The sequence below is a fragment of the Aspergillus oryzae genome, chromosome 2, assembly GCF_000184455.2.
Source record: "Aspergillus oryzae RIB40 DNA, chromosome 2".
Taxonomy (NCBI): domain Eukaryota; kingdom Fungi; phylum Ascomycota; class Eurotiomycetes; order Eurotiales; family Aspergillaceae; genus Aspergillus; species Aspergillus oryzae.
The window spans coordinates 3586988-3611371 of record NC_036436.1 but is presented as its reverse complement, the minus strand read 5'-3'; the positions used below and the strand labels follow the sequence as shown (position 1 = coordinate 3611371).

Here is a 24384-nt window from a genome sequence, read left to right as displayed (position 1 = left end):
GCGGACATTGACTGACGAAACCCTTGCCGAAGTGGTCGACATCTCATGGCCCCCCAAGTCCCCCAGGGAAGCGCTGCTGAGCTCTCCTAGCGGTCGAAAAAAGTATGAAGAAATGCAGCGGCGTCGAGAAAATTTTGGGTCCCCTCTCAAACGTTCAACTACAACCCCGGACCTTCGAACCAGGTCGGAACAGCTCTTGGAGGACGGTCTAGAGGACGAGGATGAAGATGACGATGAGGAAACGCTGAAATTGAAGTTAGCAGCAATCGAGGCGCGACTGAAGCTGAAGCAACTTCAAAAAAATCGTGGGAGGCCAGGCACTTCGGGATCAGACACACACGACAGAGACGGCGCGCTGTCCAGACCAGGGTCGGCGGTTAGCGCCTCGTCACGGACTCAAGATAATATACCAAGGATGAAGGGCGCGAGAGACGCAACTAGCAGACTCGAGCCCAATGATGTGCAGGTCCCATTGTCACCGACACGACGTCCGGTAGTCGCAGCTCCACCCGCCTCCCCGCGAAGGTATATACTCGGCATCGACAAGGGCCTCAAAGGCAGTGATGTTTCCCTTAAGCGACCCCCAAGCTCAAGGACTACTGGCCGACCGACCAGCGGAGGTGGTATTCGAGACGGTATGACTTTGCATTCCCACACTGCTCTAACGCAGGCTTTGGCAGGGGAACCAGGAAACCGCCCCAAGAGCTTCAGTGAGCGAATGGCCGAGAGCAGATCTGCCGACAAACTCCGAAGGGAACGGGCAGAGAGGCTACAAGTCAACAGGAGTTCAGCGTTCCAATTCGACAAGGCAGAGGTGGACGCATTCAAGGCGGCAGCCGAGGCCAGGAAGGGGTCACCTACAAGGTCACCAACCAGAAATCGACAGACCGAAAGCTTCAGCCGAGAAGACATTCTGCGGTCATGCAATAATCTCAAACCTGCAGGTTTAAAAAGAAGCCAGACTCTTCCCAGTGTACGGAGGAACCTTGATCAGGATGAGCCCGGATCATATCTCCATAGACGAAACCAGAAGTCTGAATCGGAAGCACAAGCAGCTTCGTCTACAAGCTTTGAACATACCGGCTCGGATGAATCTCGCGAAGGGAGTGTGCTAGACAAGACTCCTGACGCTTCGAAATTCGAAGCCTTTTCCTCACTCCACCTTTCTAACCGCATTCTACCTCACTCCTTTCTAACCCGTACCCTTGCTGACAAGAAGGTCCTCCGGATTCCCGATCTTCTGAGAACAGTGAAGGGGCCTGCCTTTGAGCTCCCTGAAACTATCAACGGGGACTATGTGGTCTTCGGAATAGTAGCCTCGAAGTCAGAGCCCAGAGATATTAAAGAGTCGAAAAAAGTGTCCGCAAAAGAAGCTGATCCTTTTGACGAAGGACTCAACAACAACAGCAGATACATGTGCATCCAGCTCACGGACCTGAAATGGACCATTGATCTTTTCCTTTTCGATACTGCTTTCCCGCGATATTACAGACTATCTGAGGGGATTCTCATCGCAATCCTGAACCCAACCATTTTACCCCCACCGAAGCACAAGCTAGATACCAACAAATTCAGTCTCGCAATTTCATCGTCTGACGACAAGGTCCTGGAGATAGGCTATGCGCAAGACATCGGCTTCTGTAAGGCCGTCAGGAAGGACGGCAAAACATGTCAGGCTTGGGTTGACGCCCGTAAGACCGAGTTTTGCGACTTCCACATCGATATCCAAGTTCGACGCACCCAGTCTCAAAGAATGGGCGTAAACGGCGGGACAGGCATGTTCGGTCCCGGTGGACGCTCTGGACCACGAACCGGCTTTTTCGGTGGAGGCAAGGGGAAAGGAGAAGGACCCCGAAAGGGACTGAAACAAAATGGTGCCCAGTACGATTTCCAATCTCAGTCTCTATACTACGTTGCGCCGGCCCCCAAGTCTCGAGCTGGCAATAGCTCCTCCTTCGTTATGCCAGGAGGCCAGTCTGCCGCTAGACTTATCGATGCCGATGACGAAGACCCATTCATCGCTGCAGGCAGAATGGGTCGCGGAATGGAAAACAAAGAAGAACGATTCCGTAGACGTCTTATGGAACAGCAGCGTGAGCGCGATATCGCCCAGAAGCTCACGTCTCGGGGAATCGGCATGGGCGCCGAATATCTTCGTGCTCGAAATTCCGGGAACAGCTCGTCTCCTCTTCCGGAGAATATCACACCGGCGAAGACAAACCAAAATGCGGCGGAGACCCCTTCGAGTCACTCCGGCCTCCTGGGTTTCAGGAAAGCAAACACGGTGAAGTTAGGCCCGTTGAAGCGCGCTCACGATGGTACACATGGTAGTAGCGTGAAAAAGACCCGCTTCATCACCGCCAAGGGTATCAAGGAAGCCGGACGAGATAGCCTTGGAATGTCCGAAGCGACTAAGACAGGCTTCGATGATGACGATGACGACGAGCTTGATATCATATAAGACTGTACGGCAGATGAACATAGACGCGAAAAGAACCAAGACCCACAGGCATGTTTTGATGAACACTAACGTCCTCCATAGAGGCTCTTGGAGTTGTTGGAGTTTCTTTCTTTTCTTTTTTCTTATGTTAGCCTTGTATGTATTATTCGACTCGGCACTTCTTGTACTTTGATAGTCTCTTCTGGCTGCCTTTATATTTCTTACTTCTAGCAGGCTACGGAGTATGTTATACCTCTTATTGAATCCATTCCTTTTTGAAGAATAGCCTATACAGCAATATACAAATACTATAACTATATATGTTTAGCTACGTGGCTTTGAATAGGAAGACTAGACAGAAGTATTGAATCGTATACCTTCTGGAACCAAATGGGGGGGGGGGGGGGCAATTTAGTAGATATGATATTGGTTGTTCATTGGATATCTAAACTAAAGCTATCGAGAGAAGAGCTCAAATACACGCCAGGCTCAACGAAGGAGGTAGAAAAAAACATGAGAAACAAAAACTCCATCCAGTAACGTGCTTGCCAGCCAAATACCTATCCTGTCCATTTACCCATTCCCATATCCCATTCCGACTGCAGACCAAAGACTGGATTGTATGAACAGATGTAAAACTGAGTGCAGCCGGACTATTAAAAAAGTTCTTAGCCCTGAAATATTGGCATTCAAAAGCTGACATGTCTGGATTAACCAGAATCGCCATTAGAAAAAGATGCGAAATTCAGAGAGCATCAAAAGCCGAATTACATCGCATGCCAACAACATCTGAGATTATGTAAGTCAGGACGGTGTGACAGCAGCTCGACTTCCTCTGGTTCTCTTGGTAGCCGGGCCACCAGGGCTGCCAGCCGTTTCAGCGGCGTCCCTCTTCTTGGCTTTAGACCCTGCGGGCACAGGAGTCGGTTTCCTTCTCAGCCAACCATCAAAGGGACTGACGCGTTTCTTTTTGGTCTCTGGGACCGTAGGTGTTCGGTGCTCCGGATCATCACGCTTGGTTCGAGAACGCAACGAGCGTATTGTCGCACCTGGCGAGGGAGGAGTTTCAACAGTGTTTGGTGGAGGAGTAACTGGTCGCTGCTTCATCTCAACGTCGACAGGGCGATCAACAGTTTCTGCTACATCAGGAACGAGCATATGGTCTTCGATGTCAGTAGCTGCTTCTTCATCGCCATCGCTAACATGATTTGACGGAGGTGCGCGGTCATTTGCTGTGGGAAAGAGCACACGAGGCTTGATGGACGAGCGGGTGAGTGGTCGAACGTTGGCAGTGATGTCTTCGTCCAAAAGATCTGGGCGAGCTGCGAGCAAGCCCAAGTCGTCATCGTCATCATCCCCATCACTGTCAACTGGGTCGACAAACTTGCGGAAAATTTTCTTGCCACGGCTGCGGGGCTTGTTAGTGAGTATGCTCGACAGATCTCAAAGAATATACTTACAATACATAAGTCATGCCATCATCACGTTTCACTGATTCGTCAACTTCCTTGTCGCGCTTACTTTGCTCTGCCCTGCGTCTCGAAAAACGTGTAGGGACAGTGGGTTTCTTGCAGAATGGGTTGTCTTCGCTCTGGTCTGGCTCTGGAATCCGGTCACGAGAGTCGGTGTAAATCTGAATATCGGATCCGCCCCGAGCATTATCGTCAAAGCTATCCAGGGAAAAGCCAGTGTATTTTTTGCTCTTCTTGGTACGTCCAGAGGGCGGAGGAAAGAGAACCCGTGCTGTGTTCCCAATATCACCAACCGCTTTCTTCTTGGGCGTTTTCGCAGGTGTTGGCAGCATTCCCTGTGACATGGTAGTCTGAAATGCGTGTAAAGGATGGGTGGAGTTGGAAGGCTCGGAGATGCCGAAAGGATCTGAGTCGTCTAGTTCAGAGGCGCCATCTAGTGAATTTGCGGCAAGGAAGCTGCCAATTCGATCGGATGTCTTCTTGCGGGGGGACCTGCGGGCAGACTCAGGTGGTGACATTGCTCCCAGTTCCTTGTGTTGCTTCTTTGTACTTTTGGAACTTTGCGACGGCGGAAAGTTCGGCGGGGGAGTTGTGTGCCTCTCCTTCGATGCCCTTTGACTAGCTAGTCTGGCCGAATGGCGCGTAGAGTACGGTTCATATTGGTCATATCCGGGTCCATGTCGTGGAGTGGGAGGCACACGCAGAGTTGACGGCGGCGGAGGTGTCGTCGCCATTGTGAGATATTCACTCAGAACTCGGGTTATCCTCAGGTTATGCACACAATATATCGAACCACAATGATTGAAGACCAAGTTTGTAAGACGTGGACGTTGTGAGCGGTAAAATTGGGCGGTCGCGAGTCCAAGGGGGCACCAAGGGAGGAAAGACGCGCGCGAGTACGCCAAAAGCCGACCGAAGGAAGGGAAGAACTCTGAAGCTATCCGACCAGCGATCAATTCGTGTATGGAGTCAAGTGGGTAAGATCCGATGAATAATTATCGACAGAAAAAAGGAGAGAATTAAATTAATTAATTCTTATCGAGCGATAAAGGGAACGATAGCGATGGTGGAGAGGAGAAACGAGAGGGTTGGAAGAAGTTTGGTGTTGGTGACGGGGGGAGCAACGAACGAGGAATGCTTGACGTCGAACCAGCCACACTTTTAACTGTGAGGCTGACCCAATCATTCGCCTGCCCCACCGCCCCTCCTCAGGCATTGATTCACCACTACCGCCTTAGGTCTTAGGCGACGATACCTGGACTTTATCTACACGTGCAGAACACTAAAATAGTCCGATTTGTTTGCTGTCCCTCTCTCCCTCGAACGCCCCTCCACTACCACATATTCACCTCCTCACAAACAATGACTTTCCGTAGCACTGCGGAGGAAATGGAACGACTCCAACTCTCCGATGAAGACACGGACGACCTCTGGGATTCTCCCTCTAAGCGGGGCACTAGGAAAGTGAATCGAACACCCGTTAAAGAGGAGAGTACCACGCCCCCGCCCATTTCCTCTCACGATGGTGAAACGCTGTTCGACCGCCAAGAAGCGCGCGAGGCAGCCTTGCGGAACGAGTTACAGACTGTCCGGAACATCAATCAGGTGATTGAGAGCCTTCTAAGTAGCCTTGATCGGGCAAAGGGTAACATGGACGTATGTCGAATCTTTATTTACTTTCCTAGTCAAGGCATTTCCAGATCGCTAAGTAAAAAACTTGTACAATAGACTGTTTCGCGTACGGTTGATTCCGCGTCAACATTACTAAACACTTGGACGCGAATTCTCTCCCAGACAGAGCATAATCAGCGGTTGATCCTCAATCCAAACTGGCAAGGTGCTGTTCAAGATGTCGCCGACTTGGAGAACGAAGAACGCCTCAAGCAACAGGCCGCGGAAAGACGTGAACGAGAGTTGCAGGAACAGAGGGAGGCCGCGGCTCGGAGAGCCGCGGAAGAAGAGAAGAGAAGAACGCAAGCCGCTGCTCGAGGCACACGTGGCAGGGTCCGCAGCAGCGGTCTGGGAAGAACACCAAGTGTCTCCTACTCAAGAACCAATCCGAGTGCAACAAGGACCACATCAACTGCGACAAGAGGATCTACAACCACAACTACACGGAGACCGGTCAGTGGAATTGCCCGAGGTCCTAGCGTTACGCGCGGTCGAGGTAGAACCTGAAGAGCTTTGCATAAATGACAACGGGACGCGTTCATGTACATTATGAGATTTGAATGAGGTAAAAGGTTACAATATGATACCCAGGAGCATAGAACGGTATACAATTCTTTTTCCCCTTCCACTTTCTTCTTTTTTCTCTCTCCCTATGTCATTGTAGATTGGTGTAGTGCAGTCGTAAACATGATACTCGGGAAGGAGAATCATCAACACGACGCGTTTTCTGCCTCAGGCGCCAAGACGTCACCGCCATCACGAGCGGCCGATAAAGCTTTACCACCTGATAAGAACCGCACGCCATAATTCCGACGTCCACCTCGCCTGCGATCACTATATCGAGCGCAATGAATTTCGCTCCTTATCAGGATGAATCGCCCGAAGTTGAACGGGCAATGTCGCCTGCCCTCGGCGATGCCAATCGCGTGAAATCGCCCATTATCAGATCTCCTGTCGGCTCTCCTCCGGTTCCAGGTCTCGCATCCAACGCGCTTCCGTCACCGAGTCACTTCGCCGGCAGTGGTCAACCAGGAGCAACTGGGTTTGGAAACAGTGGCTATGGCGGAGATGTCGAAAGTGGGAGATGGAATATGGGAGCTTTCGATACGAGCCTACCCATCCGTATGGATTTTGAAGCTATGCTGGCATATCTGCTTCTGCCTCCTGCGGGTGGTGTCTTCCTTCTGCTAGTTGAACACAAAAGCGATTATGTACGGTGAGTGTCAAAATCAATCCGAGTATGTACTTCTTGGCAGATTTACTAATGTAATGCAGCTTTCATGCATGGCAGTCAAGCATGCTTTTTACCGTCATGTTTGTACGTCAGGCCACGTGTTCGACCTCGGATGAAATGCGCGCTTACAGTTCTCTAGATCCTTCATCTCATATTTGCTTGGTCAAGCTTCTTCTCATGGACTCTGTTTCTATGCGATTTGGCCATGATCGGTTTCTTGAGCATGCGTGCTTATCGCGACGGTAAGTCAAAAACATAGGCTGGGAAACGCCCTGCAGGACTAACCAAGTCTCAGTTGACACGCTTGATCACTATGAAGTTCCGATCTTTGGCCGTCTGGCAAACTCCTTTGTTGATGACGAATAAACCTAATTCCTCTTTCAATGGCGATGCATCCGTTTCATATACCCCCTATGTTTCCTCATGCCGACAAAGCATCGCCTTTTCCATGGAAAACCCCCCAGAATCTACGCACTGGGACTGGACTTTCCAATATATAGTGATAATCAGAACGGTATTCATTTTACCTACCTCCCAGAACATGTCTTTTACTAAGTGGATGGTGCATCCATCAATCTGGCACAAACATTGAGCACAACTCCACTAATGTATATACACAAGCCTATGTACTCTAAATCCCTGTGTTCAAGCCACATCTTTTCCGTGAAGGATTCATATCCACTCGGTATTCCATTCTTGCACTCAAGTTGCTCACGCAGTGCACTTACCCACGAATTCACAGGGTCAATGTGGAGTTAATATGTTCACATTTCCCGCAATATCCCGTCCTGGAATTCACTTCCAGACCCCAAGATAAACCAACGACTAAGCTATGCTATACACAATTTCTCCCGTGTTTGTTTCCTCATCTACACTCTCTCCAGATGAAATCCAGAGAATCAGACTAAACCCATCCATTCCGTTCTTTATTATCGAGTTGTCGAGCTCTGGAAACCACATCTTCTGCCTGTATCTAAGCTCCGGAACAATTCCTCTATCGAGCCACTCTTTTCATGACTGAGCCCTAAGAGTTCACTCTCTACGCACATATCTTACATACATCCTAAGTTCAGACTTAATCAAACGAACTCCAATCTCTACTTCTCAGATACCCAATGTGTCGGGTTACACGTGTTATCCACAAGGAGTGCGGTCATGTCAACGACCACGTCGAGATGGATTGTAACAGACCAAAGCTCAAACTCAAGGATGCTCGGTGCGATGCTTGGGATCAACCGCATTGTGCCATAACCTACGTTCGTCTTTTGAAATCCTCGGAGGGGTACGAGTGCATGAAGTGCAACAATGAATTGTCTGACGATGAGATATCGGAACGCTCTTGACTCGTGGCTCGAGGTATACGCAGCCCTTACTGTTCTAGTTTGGAGTTGAAACAGAACCAATAGGCAGTCATACGAATACGTGGGCTGAGGTCTTCTTCAACTGGCTAACGAGGCTGCTCTGGGACGTGCTGGGAATGTGCGTTCTGGCTTTTCTTCTATATTACTTGTTGTTGCTCCCTATATGGAGGGGAAGTGAGTGGTGCATTCTACTGCCTGGCTAGACCAGTAGCATTTCGGCGCAGAGGAAACATATGATTTAATGAGCATCTTCAATATTTGCGTGCATTACAATGCCGTTCGAGATCACTAATCACTAATCACTAATCAAATAATTATTACTCAAATTATAGAAGATTGTAAGACAGAATCGGACAACGCAGGGCAGGAACCAAGGGATAGTCCTCGGACATGCCCCTGTCGTTGTTGAGATACAGGAATAGACATCAGACCAAAATCGAACGCTGGCTTCTCAAGAAACTGAAATCCAAAGGAAAAAGAGGGTAAAGGGCAAACAGAAGGTATGGGTCAGGCCAAAGACAACAACTGGGTGATATCAATCGCAAGCAATCTGGAACACAAAGGAAAAGCATGTGCACCAAAAACATAGAGAATCACATAGAAGTCGTGTAAATCCGTATCTACATCATGAAGACATAATAAACATCGTTCACCTGTACACAGGCTGTTGTTCATGAAATGGACATTATTTAGATAATTTGCAAGTAATTGCTGGGGACCAAACCGGTCCGTCCACGGGTGGTAGTAACTTCAGCTTCCCACCAGCCGTCGTCTTGAAGTCGAATGACCGATAGAACATCACCTTTGGTGAAACCCAGTTCTTCTGGGATGGCAGCGGTATAGCTGTACATGGCTCGGGCTGTAATCAAAAAGTTAGCTAAAAGCCTCATCACGTAATGGCAAGGGTTCCGTTGGCTTACCGAAGTGGAGAATGGGGCGACCATCCCGGCTGAACTGTCTGCCAGGATCCGCAACGGCCAGGGTCCTGCTCCTGGACCTGCTTCTATGGCTTCCTGCGTCATAAAAGGATCCTGGTTTTCCAGCTTGCCTTGGCGAACCGTGGTCACCTCCGTACATGTCGACTTGATTGGCGAGCTGCAACTCCATACCTCCAGCACTCGAGGGACGGGCCTGTTGCCTGAACTGTGGCTGCGGTGAAACGCCACGGCTCATGGGATTTGGAGAAGTTCGCCTTGGGTACTCATGGGGCGAGTATGCTACATCAGCTGGCCGCTGGGGCGGGGTAGATACAGTCGGTGACTGACTGAACCGACTTCTCATGCTGCTGGATTGATATGTGCTTGGGCTCGGGCTTGGTCCTCTGCTTGGTCCTCTGCTGTACTGACTCATGCGGGTATCTACGCGGGGGCTGTTGACTTGAGGACTTGCGCTTCGTCTTGGGGTAGGAGATCTGGCACGAGGTGCGTCTGATTGTGCACGGTTTCTAGTTGCAAGTCCAGAGGTGTTGCCGCTACCACGAAGCATGTTATGCGTTTGTCCTGTGTACTTCTGCGTCGTCTTCTGCATTTGCGCGGACGTGAAGGCGGGCTGCGGGGCATCAAGACGTTTCACCGAAGAGTCGTTATATGCCGGGGGCGGAGTCGCCACAGATGCGCTGCTGTAATTAGAACTAGGAGCTGAAGGATTTGGGGTAGCAATGCCATGATATCTGTCGGCAGAGATCCGGGTGGTGGGCTGTTTGCCCGCGACTTTCAGATCAGCCAAAGCACGTGCGATTGGATCAAGCTCTTCTTCTGCACTCTTCGCCGCCTGAGGTGCCTTCTTCTTGTCCTTGTCGGGCGATGCCACGTCAAATACATTGTTGCCGACATTGAGCTGGAAGTTGGCTCTCGGGTCCACCGGCTCAGGACTATTGGATAGCTGATCATTTCCAGGAGCAGCAATTGGTGACTGGGGCTGAGGCGCTTTGGTTGGGCTCGACGGTTTTGAATCCCATGTGCCACGAGAAGGCGTCTGTGACGGGCCAGAGTTCCGCTCCTTGTCATGGCGACTCTTACGTCGGAATGGGCTGTTGCTGAAGAAGGCGCTCCTCTTCTTCTGAATTTGTTTATCTGTCCCCATACCATGAAGTGGCACGCCATTTGTCGGCTTCGTTGGGGATTGTCTGGCACTGGGTGGTTCCTGACTAGACATCGATGTGGGATTAGAGACCTCACTCTGGGAATCACGGCTCGATGGTCGGTAGGCGCTGTTTGTGCCAGAGCTTCGCTCAGAAGGAGGTCCGGTCCTGCAGAACATGGTCATACCATCCGTTGGATACGCATTGTGAGGTACACTGCCAATCTCTCCATGCTCGCTGGGGTCGTAGTTCGGCGGCAGTTGACCACCTCGGCGAAGATCCAAGGGCGCTGGCTGTTGAGTCGGCTTCTGCGGAGTGACGGTAGTTTCCCTGCTTGTAGGCGTAGGAGGGTTGTTATGAGCCATCTGATTTGCCAGGTCGGACTGAGGGTCGTGATGTGATTCATAAGTCGACGGTTGCGGGGAAGAACTGCGAAACGCTGGGTTGATCGTACGCTGGAATTGGGCTACAGAAAAGCCATCTTCTTCCGAGACCTCCGAGCTCGTATCGTTGATATCACCCCGGCAGAAATTAATGAATCGGGGAGGGTCTGGGATATCCTGGCCAGTTCCCCTTTCCTTGATGAAGTATACAATATCCTTCTCAACCTCACAGTTTTCTAGAGAAAGGCGGATCTTTTCGCACGACTAACAATCATTTAGCAGGCATTCCAGCTTCGTAAAACGTGGCACATACAGCATCGTCGCTAACGCAAACAGTAGATGCAATGTTCGCATAAGCCCACAGGCTACTCTTAGTAAAGTCGAGTCTTTCCTCTTCGAGGTCTTGGAATTTCTAGACAATCATTAGTTCCATCCACCACTCGGGTCGTCTTTCGGACATACGTCACAGGCTGATTTCCATTCTTTATTCCAGCGACCAGTGGTCTCTTCGAGCACTTTAATGGCAGCTTCATACTCACTGCTGCTGGAGGCCAGCTGTATCTGCGTCTTCTCCAGCTTTGCTTTGTTTTTGCGTTCTTCCTGTCCCATGACCATATGTCCCTGGGCGAGATATCCCTTGATCCTTAGGCAGTCTTGCTCATATCGATCCCGGGTCTATAATCTAATCAGCACATGTCCATCGTCGAAGTATGAAGCCTGATCTTACCTTATTCACTGTTTGAGTCTGCTGCATCTTGGTTTTTAGCAGACGCTCGATCCCTGTTTGTATGATCTTTCTTCTCTCCTTCGATCCACCAGCAAACGCTACCAGTGGTTCTTCCAGCTCCCTTTTCATCTGTCCCGCTATAGCTCCGTGTGCCTTAGCGATGGCCTCTGTTTCGCCGCGGACAACGTCGAAGGACGATCGAAGGGAGCCTAACTCGGTCGACCCGAGAGGTTTTCGGCAAAGAGCCAGAAGCTTGCGCGCATATTCCTCTTCAATGGCAGCACGGACTGTTTACTTTATTAGGATCTCCTCACATTTGCCCATTACCATGATCAGCCCGCCATTCGGAGCACGTACTGTTATAGAACGTCTTAAGTTCATCACAAGAAACTTTGGCAGTGTGCATGCGTTCAAGCATGGGCCCAACACCTGCGTCATCCTTGCCCCAGAAGTTGTTGGCAACTATAGTAGTATAGAGCGTTAGTAGGGATTATTTCTAATACCATCGGATCTGTCTTGAAGTCATACAGGACATGGCCACTGTTGGCCCATCAGCCACTGTTCCGGGCATTGTGTTTTGCAGATTATGGTCGGTTAATCCTTCCGAGCTTTGGCCAGCCTTTGCTCATCTGATTACCGGAAATTGAAAGAAAACAAGGATCAGGATCGAATGCAGTCCAACAAATAAGTAAATGAAGGCAATACTACAACCAGAATAAAATTCCGGAGAATTAGGGAGGCAGGAGATCAGTCTGGAGAATATCCCCGGAGACGGCACAGGAGAAGAAGGGGGAAAGGGGGCAACGAAAGTCAGGAACTACAGAAAGAATGTTGCAGAACAGCACACAATGGAGTTGCTGGATCTAGTGGAGTTGAACCAGGTCAGGTAAGGTTGAGTCTGGAATGGCCGGGTGATGTTTACAGCTCCACGTTTCTCGGGGCAACCACTGGTCCATCACGGGGCACGTCATTTTAAGGTATTAAATGTACGATACCGTGTACCGTCGTGTCCGCGGCCCACGACCTGCCACTCAATTTAAGAGAATTCAATAGTCACGCTGGCCCCCCGTGACTTGGCGCCCGTTCTGACATCCAGGGAATGGGACACGCGCTTCAAACCCGTGCTGGCAATCCCAATCACTGCTTTCAATTTGCTCTCCCTTGGAAACTTTACAACGGTTTGGGTAGTAATTGATGACGCGGAGCGATTGCTGCCCATTTGCTGCACGAGCCAGTCAGGTAGGGAAGCGTGCTTCCATCACCGTGGTTCAATTTGAGTGCCAGCCACAGTCAAGTATAGGTTGCAGATCCATACAGATTCCCAGCCCACTGGAAGTATCGCTGACAGTCCCAAACTGAACCCAACGCGCCTTTCTGCCGCCGCTTTTGAGTTTCGCCTGCCAAGACCAGTAATGTACGGAGTACTCAGTACGAATAGCTCCAGACTCCACCGTTAATTGGATCTTGCCTCAGGCATGCCAGCTCTATCTATACTATGGATATCGATCCAATCGCTTAGCCCTACTACACATTCTTGAAGTCCTTCCGCTCTTACTCAATCTATAACTCTTCTATTAGAGATAGAACGCTATTCAACAAATGATCTTTAGTCCTATTTTTTTTAAATAGAATCAAAAAATGGAAATAGCTATTTTTACGGTCAGTTTTTGACTCTCGACAACTAATATCTGTCCTGGTAGGCCAATTCCCACGACCTGGACTTACCTCCACGCAGGACCATCTCCCTACGGTTGACAATTTGCGCATGCTTAAAGATCTTAAAGAAATACCGCAGAACCTCTTTATATACACTGCCTTTGTATAGTATCTTTTATTGAGAAGACTTTGCTAGATAACGAGTATAAACACCTTATTAATTACCTGCCAGAACGTCTGGTACAGGATCGAATACTAAAGTATACGACCGCTTCATTATCTAAATCTATACTAGTATACCGAGTGGTTCTTCTACTTATCCTACAGAACAAGGACACCAGTGTCAAGACTTTAAATATTTCTGTTCTCTAAGAGACCTCCACGTCTTCTTAAATTGTGTTGGTGATGGGAATTATTGTTGGATAGGATTTAATTTGATAACACCGTTTATAATATATATATAAATAGAGACCTTAAAAAAAGAAGAACCATCTGTAAGCCCTCCCTGAATAGATATGGTTGTAACGGCGGGAAGTTTTATAGGTACGACCCATGGAATCTGAATCGTAGATTTAGAGTTATGTGATATGTTGGTCTTACGGAATACAGGGCCCTGGTTGCCTATATGATAACATAGCCAGACGGAGTTGGATGTGAATATTCGAACTCCGTGATCCAAGTTTTACTCCGAACGGCCTCGCCGGGGCCGTTTTGAACTCCGTCCTTCATCAGGATCCTAAGCCTGAACATCCGGTTATATATCCATGATTTTTCTTACTAACTTCTTGTTTCTACCCTCGTCCCAGTCCTCTTCTCCAGAAACATACCACCATGGCCGACGACGAAAGCACCATAAAACGAGAGGATCGTACGACAAACGACATCACCGAAGATGGACTTGTAAGTGTACCAAACGCATGACCAATGGTATCAGGATTAACCTATACAGGTCACCTGGGACGGACCCAACGATCCAGAAAACCCGAAGAATTGGGCTACCCATCGAAAATGGCTGGCAGTTATCTCAATTTCAGGCTTTGTCCTAATGAGCCCGCTTCCAACCACTATTGTCGCTCCTGCTTTAGACATTATTACGGAAGAGCTCAATATCACAGCTACTGTTCTGAAACCTATGATTCTGTCAATCTTCCTACTGGGATACGCTATTGGGCCCATGTTCATTAGTCCTTTGTCGGAGATTTGGGGCCGAACAGTGGTGCTGCAGACTTTCAACTTCCTGTTTCTGGTCTTCAACTCGGCGTGCGGTGTGGCGAGGACTATTGAGCAACTACTTGTTTTTAGGTTCTTTGCTGGCTTGTTTGGGAGTTGTACTGTTGGTGTAAGTTATCAACAAATATGGCTTCATTGCTTGAGAATGATTTCTTAACTTCGGTCCTAAAGATTGGAGCTGGAACTCTCGGAGACTTGTTCAATGCCAGTGAGCGTGGTAAGGCCATGGCAATCTACAGTATATTCCCTCTCGTCGGCCAAGTCCTGGGTCCCATTGCGGGAGGTTTTCTATCTGAGCGCGTTTCCTGGCGTTGGGCATTTTACGTGACCTCTATAGTAGACGGCTGTGTTCAACTCTTCGGTCTTTTCTTTCTCGACGAGTCATACACGCCGGTTCTGCTACGCAGGAAAAGAGATCGACTCACAAAAGCTGGAGCCACAGGTCTTTATACCGAACATGACTTTCCAAACAGTTCCAAACTTGATATGATGCGAACAACTATGATCCGTCCGATTAAACTCCTCACAACGCAGCCTATAATACAGGTCATGGCAATATACCAGGGCTACCTCTACGGTAACATCTACATTCTCTACGCCTCCATCGCAGTTCTTTGGACAAGTCGCTACCACGAGCGACTAGACATAGCCTCCCTTCACTACCTCGCACTGGGCCTCGGAACCGTCTTTGCAGCAGAAGTAGCAACACACATCAACGACCGCATATTCCGTATTCTGGCAAAACGAAACAATGGAAATGGTTTGCCTGAGTTCCGCATACCTATTATGATACCTGCTACTGTTATCCTGGCTATCGGTCTGTTCTGGTACGGCTGGAGCGCTGAAGCTCGCCTCTTTTGGCTCATGCCTGACATCGGCATTGCACTGTTCGCGGCTGCCGCCTATATTTGCACTGTCTCAAACAACATCTATGTTGTCGATACGTATGGACGGTACTCGGCTAGTGCTCTTGCTGCGACCTCGATGCTTAGATGCTTGGCCGGATTTGTATTTCCGTTGTTTTCGCCTTATGCGTGAGTTTTCGTCTTTTCCGTGTGACTAGGTTGCCATTTCTGACCTGGGGTATAGATATGAGCGGTTAGGATATGGTTGGACATCCAGCATACTGGGTATCATTGCACTGTGTATTGGTCTTACCGGTGTTATCTTTCTGTGGAAGTTTGGGCATATCTTAAGACAAAAGAGCCCGTACTGTGCAAGCCGCGATGTGGATGATTCTTGATCCACAGAACCCCTAATAGATCCTTCAGCTCAAGCTGAATCTGGTATAATTTTGGATTATAATCTTGCATCCTTCAAAAACGGAAAAAATAACCAGCAAGGATTATCTCAAGTTGGATACGATAGTAATGAACTCCTAGGAATTGTGGTTGTGTACGAGCGTTCTAAACTCGATTCGTTGCGCAACTAACATAGTTATTGAGGGGCAATTCGATGGGTCGGAGCAAGCCCACTATGGATCTAACTTCTGCTTCAACGAGAAACACCTGCCTGTATAGCTGGATATTTCAGCATTAGCCTTCAACAGAGAGCTTGATTAATGGTCATCCATGATATTCGCCTCCACCTTAAGACTGGATATACTGATTTGATTACCACTCTTATCAAGGACCTCGAAGACAACTAGGGCCGCTAAGACTTTGTAGATAGGTTTTTTATCTTCGTCTTCGTTCTTGGATAGCTGAGCCGGGATGCTGACATGTCCAACAATACAGTCCAAGTATACCTCTCCAGAGCTACAGCTCGATGGCCGAAGTATCAAGCGTCAAATCCCCGCTTCCAACCCAATTGAAGAAGTCATCGGAATCAAGAGACTCGCCATCGAGTCCAGAAGTAGGCAAGAACGGAACGCTGGCCGCAGTCCGCTTTCCCACCGTTTCTGTCGTTATTGGTTTGCGATATTTGGGGTCAATTATCTCGCCAAGGATGCCGGATAAGATTGCATGTGCCCATTTGCAAGATGTTTGATTGACTTCTCGGCGATTGATGCTCCTTTGAAGATTCGAGATAAAAATAGCGAGATTTTGTATGACCTCGGCACGAGGAATCACGTCGATCCCTGAGTTTGGAGTGTCGAATGTACGATGTAAGTCTTTGAGTAAATCGACTGCCAAGATACTGGCGCCTGGTAGCCCGTAATAGAGTATCTTCGGAGAGCTTAGTCTCGAACCAAACCAATATGTGAGATATCAAGCACTTACAGACCAAGATATGTCTCGCTGCATGTTGAAGACTTGATCAGAGAGCGATACTACCTGTAAGGATGTATTCAGCAGCGACCTTGAGGCCTTGTATAGAGGTTCCCGCGTCCACTGAGTCTCATTCACAAGCTTTCGATGTAACAAGAAGCAGTTGTACTGTTGGTCCATATAAGTTGTCATCACAACATATCGTTGTGGAGGAGGAATGTGTTGAGATCCAGTGAGCTCGTTGTACTTTAACTCTTCCGGAATCTGATCCCAAACAAACTCGTGTCTGGTTAATATATCCCTAAATACTGGCCATTAGCGGAGTTTTATGAGATTTGCAAGTCACTTACTGAGTTAATATCTCACTATCATTGGTGAAATGTGTTCGAAGACAAACCCCAAGTACCTCCTCTCGAAATTGACTAACTAGCAGCTTCATCCGTCTCCAGGTTGCGCCGCGAAATTGTTGATCTAGATTCCAACCATTCGCATCGACATTGTGCAATGAGCTATGCAGCTCGTCACCCTCTAACAATAAAACTCCATCGTCGATATCAGCGGGCATGACATTGGTACAGTGTGAGCCCGAGATTCTTGGCGGCCGGCCAAGAATAGTGCTAATAGTTTTATCCATTGAATATATTTGGGCGGCATATCTCCTTCGCATCTCAAGTTGGTAGAATGGATGTATTTCCTCAAATGTGGAGTTCTGGTGGTGAAGTCCAAGGGCGTAGAACATACTCGAGAGATCGCCCATACAGCGCCAGAATTGGAAACCTATAGTATCCACTTTGAGCACAAATCTAATCATCCTGTCTGAGTATCACTTACTCATATCGCCGTACACCAGATTCTTCAGGCAGGCATCTCCATAGAGCAGCCATAAAGCCTGATGGTTAACACAGGTGTACCTATAACAGACAGAGGTACAATATTCCACTGCTTCAGCGATCTGATGGATGAAACCGGGTTTCTGGGCGGGAAGCGATCTTGGTGGCTCGTTTTGCTTATTGATATCGTACTTGAGAGATACTCCAAGAATAGCAAGGACAAAACCAACAATCTCCCACCTGAGATTGGATCCAGTGAACAAAGTATGGTAGTCCTTGGCTGGAACAGGCGTAAACAGATTTAAAGGCTTGGAAGTGTTTACAAACAGATCTAGAGCAAGTTGTCGTAGGCGACTGCCTTTTAGCCCGTTAATAGTTTCTTGTATCGATAGGACGCAAGCTTTAATAAATGGATCCGGTACCATGCATGTATAGGAGAGCTCAAGGTACCTGTAGATACAATTTGTGAAAGCTGGAAAGTTGACCAGTAAGTTCAATACAGCCATGCCCTCTAGGATTTGTTTTTCCGGGATTTGCTCTTGATTGTGGTTTGCATTACCAATCTGTAATATTGACTGATTGCGAAATTGCCCCGCAAATGAATCAACAATGTCCTGGTCATCATTGATGATAGCTGGAAAGGCTGTCGAGCCAAAGAATTCAATCTCAGCGGAAGGAGTAGTTCTAGGTGCCGATGATGAGGATATGTTCGCTCTTGGCGAATGTTGCACATTATCAAGTGAGGACGATGAAGACAAGGACAGCCTTGCGGACTGCGGCACAGGGTTTCGGCCGCCACGCGGTCTTGTCATTGGAGCAGGATGGTAGACGCAGCTCCTTTCCTTGTGACGAGAGACGCATCTGTCACAGACAGGACTTTTATGGTCACAGCGAACCTTGGCTATTCGACACGGCTCGCAGGAACGAGGCTTTCCATTGCGTCTTGTTTGAACCAAGCTTCGCGGAGTCATACCTGAAACCCAAGTCGGAAGGCCATATATGTTTGGGTATGATTACTAGGACCTTATACAGAACTCCAAGCACTGGTGGAATATCAGAGAATCTTTGAGATTTGATAGCCGGTTAAATCAAGTGACTTTGATGCAAGTGCACTAAACCTAAATAACCCAATATGGACAAGGATGATGGGCTAACATTGTACTCAGTGTACTGGTACCGTATTGTATTTATCTTAATAAACATGGGACAATACAACATGCTTTGGCAGTAGGTCGCTTAAATACCATGTATGTATCATTCTTACAGTGCTAGAAACATGAACGTTATCTATGAATTATATTAGATTCTAGAAAAAAAGCTCAATTATTATTACTAGAGCTAATAGATATAATCTAATTATTTTCATAAAGTATTAGAACGATCTCCGTTTTGGATTTCTTGACTCAATGCTATCTGACCGCTGATGCAGGATATTCCTGCTTCTTCTCTTCCACTATGGTGCAAAGGCAAAAGACATATCACAATATAATTCTAGTAGCGATCTACACCCTTGCAGATGCCATTCCTAGCTGGCAACCTTATGCATTTCTGATCATGACTACTTTCAGCTCGACACGAGAACCATCGGCCCAACCATTTAGATCGACACGGTGAACCCATGGATCTAGTAGCGCCAAAATATCATCTCGGTCGCTCAAAGTGAGGCTGCCTGAACTTATTTTTACGGAGCTAAGCATGTTAGCATCTGTTTATATTGCGACATAGACTAGAGAGGCACAGGCTTGAACTCTGGGGAAAATAGTGCCATGCAGTAGACGATTTCCGAATTTTCCAAAAGCCCTTTCTATTCCCCTACCAGATGACTCTTCCACGTCTACCTGGTGACCGGCCATGTAGCTTGAAAATAGGGCATCATTGCACAGACACGTCATATGGGTATCTAATGGTGTTGCATGAAGCCCTTACGTATGCGCAAACTCTATGTTGACCGTTACACTTGTTGATGAAGAGACACTATTCATATACTTCTCCTACGCCTTGCCGTTCAATGGTCTATTCTAACCATATATGACCACTCAATTCGGTCCCGTATACATTGATAAGATGAACACTTCGTTGGACAGCTCTACCGCACTCGGTTTTTACATCACGCTCACTGTTGTGACTATATCTGTAGCATATGTTTCCATCCTGGCATTGTGCCGTCTTTTCTTGAGTCCAATTGCTGTCTTTCCCGGTCCACCTCTCGCCCGATTGACATACCTAACCCAGTGGTACTATGATTGGGTCAAAGATGGTCAATATTATCTTCAAATCGAGGAAATGCATAAGAAATATGGTACCATCTCTTCAACCACCTTAGCCACTTACCAGATAACTAAGTACGGTTGCAGGACCCATTGTGCGGGTAACTCCGGGTGAACTGCATATAAGAGATTCGAATTTTCACAGCAAGCTCTACGTGACCGGAGCTGTGAGAAAATCCGATTCATACCATCGATTTACTCAAGGCACTGGATTTGAAGGTAGTGCAGTTTCTTGAATGGAAGTATTAGCGTCCGTTGCTGAGCCCAAACATAGATATTACTTTCCCCCTCCTCTCCCATGACAGACATCGAGCTTTGCGTGGGCAGGTTAGTCGTCTCTTCACAAGAGCGGGTGTTCGCCAACATGAATCCCGGATTGTGGCACGTATACACGTGCTATCGCAGAGGATGTGTGGGTTTATGAGCAACGGAAAGCCCGTCAACCTTCATGATGCCTTCAGTTCCCTTGCAGCTGGCATGTATAGTAGCTATGGTTATAAGCTTGGGGATTAACTGGTGGATAACAGATGCGATATCGGTTATATTCCACGAAGAGCCAACGGACTACCTCGGGGACCCGGAATTCAATACCGCTTGGTGTGTCTTGTGTCGGTGTCCCTTTGCTGAAACAAATGCTGATACATATAGGTATAACACCTTGAAGATGGGTACAGCAACAATCCCTTTATTAACCCAATTGCCCTGGCTTGCAAGGTCTGCCACACAACTATTATGTACGGTTGCTATGGCCCATGCTAAAGGACCAATAGGGTCATCAGTGCCCCCGTGGCTAGATACATCCTGGAACGAGCAACTCCCTGGAGAATCTTTGATGATGTGAGAGCTCCCTTTCCTTGGTATGCAGTGGACTGTTCTCACTTTGGTATACTACAGAAATCCCGCCGGCAGATGCTCAAGTCGAAGTCACGGCCCACAATTGCGTCCAGCGACCGGTCCAATGCCACTGTATTCGATAACCTCTTCAAGGATAACTTGTTCTATACCATGAATGAACAAACATTTACTCGTTCTGCGCAGGTATATCTAGCTGACAAGATATCATGTTTATGAAGTGATCTGATCTCAATTCTCCTAGTTAATCCAACAAGGTGCCGTCCATAATGTCTCACTGTCCCTGGCAATGACGATTTACTGTCTTCTATGTCAACCGGATGAGCAGGAGAAACTAACAAGAGAACTGGAGTCTTCATTCTCAAAGTATCCAGAAAGATCACCGTCTTTTTCTGAGCTGGAAAGTTTACCTCACCTCTCCGCATGTATCAAGGAAGGATTAAGGTCAGTTAATGAATGTAGGTTTCCTGGAGTGGGCTAACTGCGTATTGTGCAGATTGTCGGTTGGAGCTCTGGTAGGTATCCCGCGTGTGTCCCCCGACGTTGACCTAGTATTTGATACATATACCATTCCTAAAGGCGTAAGTTTTCCTATAATTATACCACCACTCCATGAATAGAAGACACTCCAGTTTTGAATCCACAGCAAAGCCCAAAATGTCTAACTTCAAAAAATGAAATGAGAATGTTGGGAAGCTGGTAAGCTCACAATGGAACACTTAGACTCCCGTGTCTATGACCCCACATTGGATGCATATGGATCCGGATGTATTTCCCAATCCCAACAGCTTCGACCCATCGCGATGGTCCAGCACACTCACAGAGCCAGAGAAGCTCTCACTCATGGGTCGGTATTTTGTGCCTTTTGGAAAGGGGTCGAGGTCCTGTATCGGGGTACAGTAAGTTACCCTCCAAGTCATCCACGAGAGAATGGTCCTTCCTGACCCTTGTGGCACTAGGCTTGCATATCTACTCCTTTATCAAACCCTTGCTCACTTGTTCCGCCCGGGGGCTCCGAGGCTTCTTTTACATGAGACAGATATAAGCGATGTGACCCCAGTGCGTGGTTTCCTGTTTTCTCTCCCCAAAAAGGATTCCAAAGGGTTGAGGGTCATTCTTGTCAATGACAGCGAGTCTACAAACAGAATGTGATATAAGATCCTGCTGATGAAGACGCAAATGGTCAAACTTGCACTTTTTATTAGCTGCTGTAGAAGCTTACAAGTTTCAGAGCCTGCCTTCAAAACATAATACTATATCATTCAAAAAGTAAAAACAAGAGCAAAGGAAACATAAAACCCCTGAATAAACAAAGAATTAATGTTCTCACCAACTACCTCTTTGTACTCGCCATTTTTCCTATCTGTCTAATAAAATATGCTTCCACCACTTAGATGACCCAGCATGGAAAGTCCAGTCAGTTAGAGTCGACCGACTTCATATCCTAAAAAGGCAAGGTTGAAAGGGCTCCGTTACTTCTTCTGTCCAGGAATGCAAGTCGATCCAGTACGTCTTCAAGGTCTTGATGGTCCCAGCGTCAATTAGAATGAGATGCGATGCCAGAGTTGAAAACGTGCCGTCCTGTTAGCTTCTGGCATAGAAACGCTACATAAGATAATGATGTAAGGCGACCTCTTTAGCTAGAGACTTCTGAAGCTCTTCTTCTACATCCCGTAGCCTGTCTTCACTGGACTGGGCAATATCTGGTAGAGACTGGGGAACTTTCTGCAGGGGAGGGAAGGGAAGGGAAATAAGAGAGAACCTCCAGTAGATATAGAAACCCCTAGATTAAGTTGGTTTATAAAGAATTCTTTTGTGCCTGGCTCTAGGTTAAGTAGGTGGTGAATTTAGACCGCCTCGAGGCACGATAATAAATAGTCCCAGCACAGAAAAATGGACCAGCCCGGTACTCTGGTGTTGTATCTCGTTTAGAAAAATAGGTATACTATAAGTAAAGCTAGGACTGGCCCTCCCAAGCTCTCAGCAACTGATATAGATAAACAACCTATCTGTCTACAACAATATTCCGGAAGCTTGACAGCCTTAGGGGTGTCATTTCGAGTATAGTTTTTAAAAAAAATAACAATACTATCAGGCTCCCAGATGCTCATTGTTGGGTTGTCGACACTTTAACCTTGAGATTTACGGGGTTATTGTGTAGGTCTATCGCCGCCTTGGAGGCGAACATGTCTCCTCGGCCATACAAAGGGTCATAATCCACATCTACTTGAGGTCTCCTGCATACTGTAATCGCTAGCGTCTACATATCTTCGACATTCCATAAGATATCTGGTTCCTCCCGAAGTACATGCAGATAGATATATGCTGGTCCGCTCTTGATAAAAAGAGGGGGGGGGGCAAAGCGAAAATACTTTTAATGATGGATTAATGTCTAGAGTACCTCAATAATTTGACAGACGGACAGTTGAGAGGAGAGTGAGGAGAACAAGGGAAAAGTCGTGAAAGAATGGTCTCAATCTAAGCAGCGTTATATATGGATGGTTGTATAGAGCATGCACCTTAATGCCAAGCGGCTGCTCGACCCTAATTCTGGACGGGAACGCTATGCCCCTTCCAGTAATTCGCTGTCACTGCCAGGTGCAGTGCAGTGTCGCAGCCATTGTATGGTGACTAAGGTATTATATAATCTGGAAACATAGGCTCGCGTGCACGCAATAGAATCACGAAGGCCAGCAACGTTTGACAGCAAAAATGTGGAACCATAGGCTCTTTGTACTGAGTAGAGTAGTGTTAGGTATAAAAAAATTCTCAGTCACCCACCACATACGAAACTTGAATGGGAGTCTATGTTGCTCCGTCAGGTAGTTCTCTTGGGCAGCATTGTTTATGTTCCGTAGCCCTAGTACTAAAGAGACAGGGCCCTGTAGCCTGAGCCCGTAGAAACTAAGCACCAATCCGAGCTAGTTCTGTCAGCCTCAGGCATCATCTCCACCTGCCGTCCACTCAACCTCTCTTTCTCTGTCCGTCATTAACTCGGAACTTCCAACCTGTGCCACGAAGCAACATTCATCCTCATTGTCATCCTATTTTGGCTCTGCCACCGCAAGATTTACCCTTATTGCAATCAAATAAATTACAGCGTCATAATTAGGTTGCAAGCTTCCGTCGATTGTCGTCACGAATAAAAATTTGTCGTCGCCTTCAGATCAAATGATCGCGTCTCCTAGATGACCTTCCCTCCCCCTCCTCCTTCCTCCCAATCGTCGATTGCTTCTGGCACCGATAAGTCTTCCACGATCAGACCTGGAAGGTCACAGCAATCTGCCTGGGGTCCATCCGTGTCCCAGTCCAGCGTTCGCCGTGGACTGACTCCGCTTGCGACCAACAATCTCGCATCGTCATCTTTCCCCTCAGCCTCTTCCCGAGGGCCACCTCAGTCCAGTAGTCCTGGTCCGGGCGGTTCAACTTCATCTCCTTTGACCTCTTCCTTCTCTGCGGTTCTGAGTTCCGCACGAGGCTTTCCAGGCAGCCGGAACGCACCCTCACCTGCCTCCACGCCGTCACCCTTCACCTCCTTCCAATCTGGCTCGCAACAACATCAGCAGCCCGGACAATCTCTCTCGTCTCCTAAGTTCAGAGCCCATACCCCGTCGTCTGGGTCACATCTGGCTTCCACAGCGGGCTCTATCGCGGGTGGTGGAGGCTCCGGGGGAGGCGGAGGTGGGACGGGATCTTCCAGAGGCGCCACCTTCTCTCCGTTGTCATCTGGGACAACGGTAAACTCACCTACAGGGTTTCCTTCTGACAAATCGGGCTCGGCAGCTGCAGCTCACGCAAGTCAGTCTTCGCTAACAAAAATATCTATCGCTCAAGTGTTTCTTCTCCTAGATTCAATTACGGAGAAAGAAGGTCGAGAGAAGTGGGACACGAAAGCTGCTCAGATTCACAAAGTAAGCCAATTCCATCTGTAACCGGAATCCTTGCAACGCGAACCATCACTAATGTATTGT

General features: G+C 47.9%; 8 protein-coding genes across 8 annotated transcripts; 5 read left to right on the top strand and 3 right to left on the bottom strand.

Moving 5' to 3' along the window:
* Positions 1-112: 112 nt before the first annotated feature.
* On the top strand, positions 113-2461 carry AO090003000568 (Mcm10/DnaG-type zinc finger protein; the record flags this gene model as incomplete). Its single annotated transcript, XM_001819683.3, has 1 exon — positions 113-2461. One exon carries the CDS (start codon positions 113-115, stop codon positions 2459-2461), a length of 2349 nt encoding a protein of 782 aa, XP_001819735.3.
* A 783-nt stretch (positions 2462-3244) lies between these two features.
* Positions 3245-4646, bottom strand: AO090003000567 (uncharacterized protein; the record flags this gene model as incomplete). The annotated part of the gene is made up of 2 exons (XM_001819682.1): positions 3245-3848; positions 3901-4646. 2 exons carry the CDS (start codon positions 4644-4646, stop codon positions 3245-3247), a joined length of 1350 nt encoding a protein of 449 aa, XP_001819734.1.
* Positions 4647-5274: 628 nt separating this feature from the next.
* On the top strand, positions 5275-7725 carry AO090003000565 (DASH complex subunit DUO1; the record flags this gene model as incomplete). Its single annotated transcript, XM_023234941.1, has 4 exons — positions 5275-5568; positions 5641-6036; positions 6453-6705; positions 7721-7725. The coding sequence occupies 4 exons, from the start codon at positions 5275-5277 to the stop codon at positions 7723-7725; spliced, it is 948 nt and encodes a 315-aa protein (XP_023090009.1).
* Positions 7726-8867: 1142 nt separating this feature from the next.
* Positions 8868-11939, bottom strand: AO090003000564 (formin-binding protein HOF1; the record flags this gene model as incomplete). Its single annotated transcript, XM_023234940.1, has 8 exons — positions 8868-9037; positions 9099-9815; positions 10446-10905; positions 10955-11053; positions 11104-11316; positions 11369-11655; positions 11726-11830; positions 11897-11939. The coding sequence occupies 8 exons, from the start codon at positions 11937-11939 to the stop codon at positions 8868-8870; spliced, it is 2094 nt and encodes a 697-aa protein (XP_023090008.1).
* Positions 11940-13855: 1916 nt separating this feature from the next.
* Positions 13856-15686, top strand: AO090003000563 (MFS transporter; the record flags this gene model as incomplete). The annotated part of the gene is made up of 5 exons (XM_023234939.1): positions 13856-13924; positions 13974-14363; positions 14426-15288; positions 15344-15384; positions 15637-15686. 5 exons carry the CDS (start codon positions 13856-13858, stop codon positions 15684-15686), a joined length of 1413 nt encoding a protein of 470 aa, XP_023090007.1.
* Positions 15687-16322: 636 nt separating this feature from the next.
* Positions 16323-18106, bottom strand: AO090003000562 (fungal specific transcription factor domain-containing protein; the record flags this gene model as incomplete). Its single annotated transcript, XM_023234938.1, has 4 exons — positions 16323-16400; positions 16477-16765; positions 16815-17241; positions 17296-18106. The coding sequence occupies 4 exons, from the start codon at positions 18104-18106 to the stop codon at positions 16323-16325; spliced, it is 1605 nt and encodes a 534-aa protein (XP_023090006.1).
* Positions 18107-19358: 1252 nt separating this feature from the next.
* On the top strand, positions 19359-20632 carry AO090003000561 (uncharacterized protein; the record flags this gene model as incomplete). The annotated part of the gene is made up of 7 exons (XM_023234937.1): positions 19359-19593; positions 19649-19780; positions 19836-20045; positions 20089-20158; positions 20210-20275; positions 20332-20398; positions 20456-20632. 7 exons carry the CDS (start codon positions 19359-19361, stop codon positions 20630-20632), a joined length of 957 nt encoding a protein of 318 aa, XP_023090005.1.
* Positions 20633-23601: 2969 nt separating this feature from the next.
* AO090003000560 (uncharacterized protein) lies at positions 23602-24345 on the top strand (the record flags this gene model as incomplete). The annotated part of the gene is made up of 1 exon (XM_023234936.1): positions 23602-24345. One exon carries the CDS (start codon positions 23602-23604, stop codon positions 24343-24345), a length of 744 nt encoding a protein of 247 aa, XP_023090004.1.
* Positions 24346-24384: the final 39 nt, after the last annotated feature.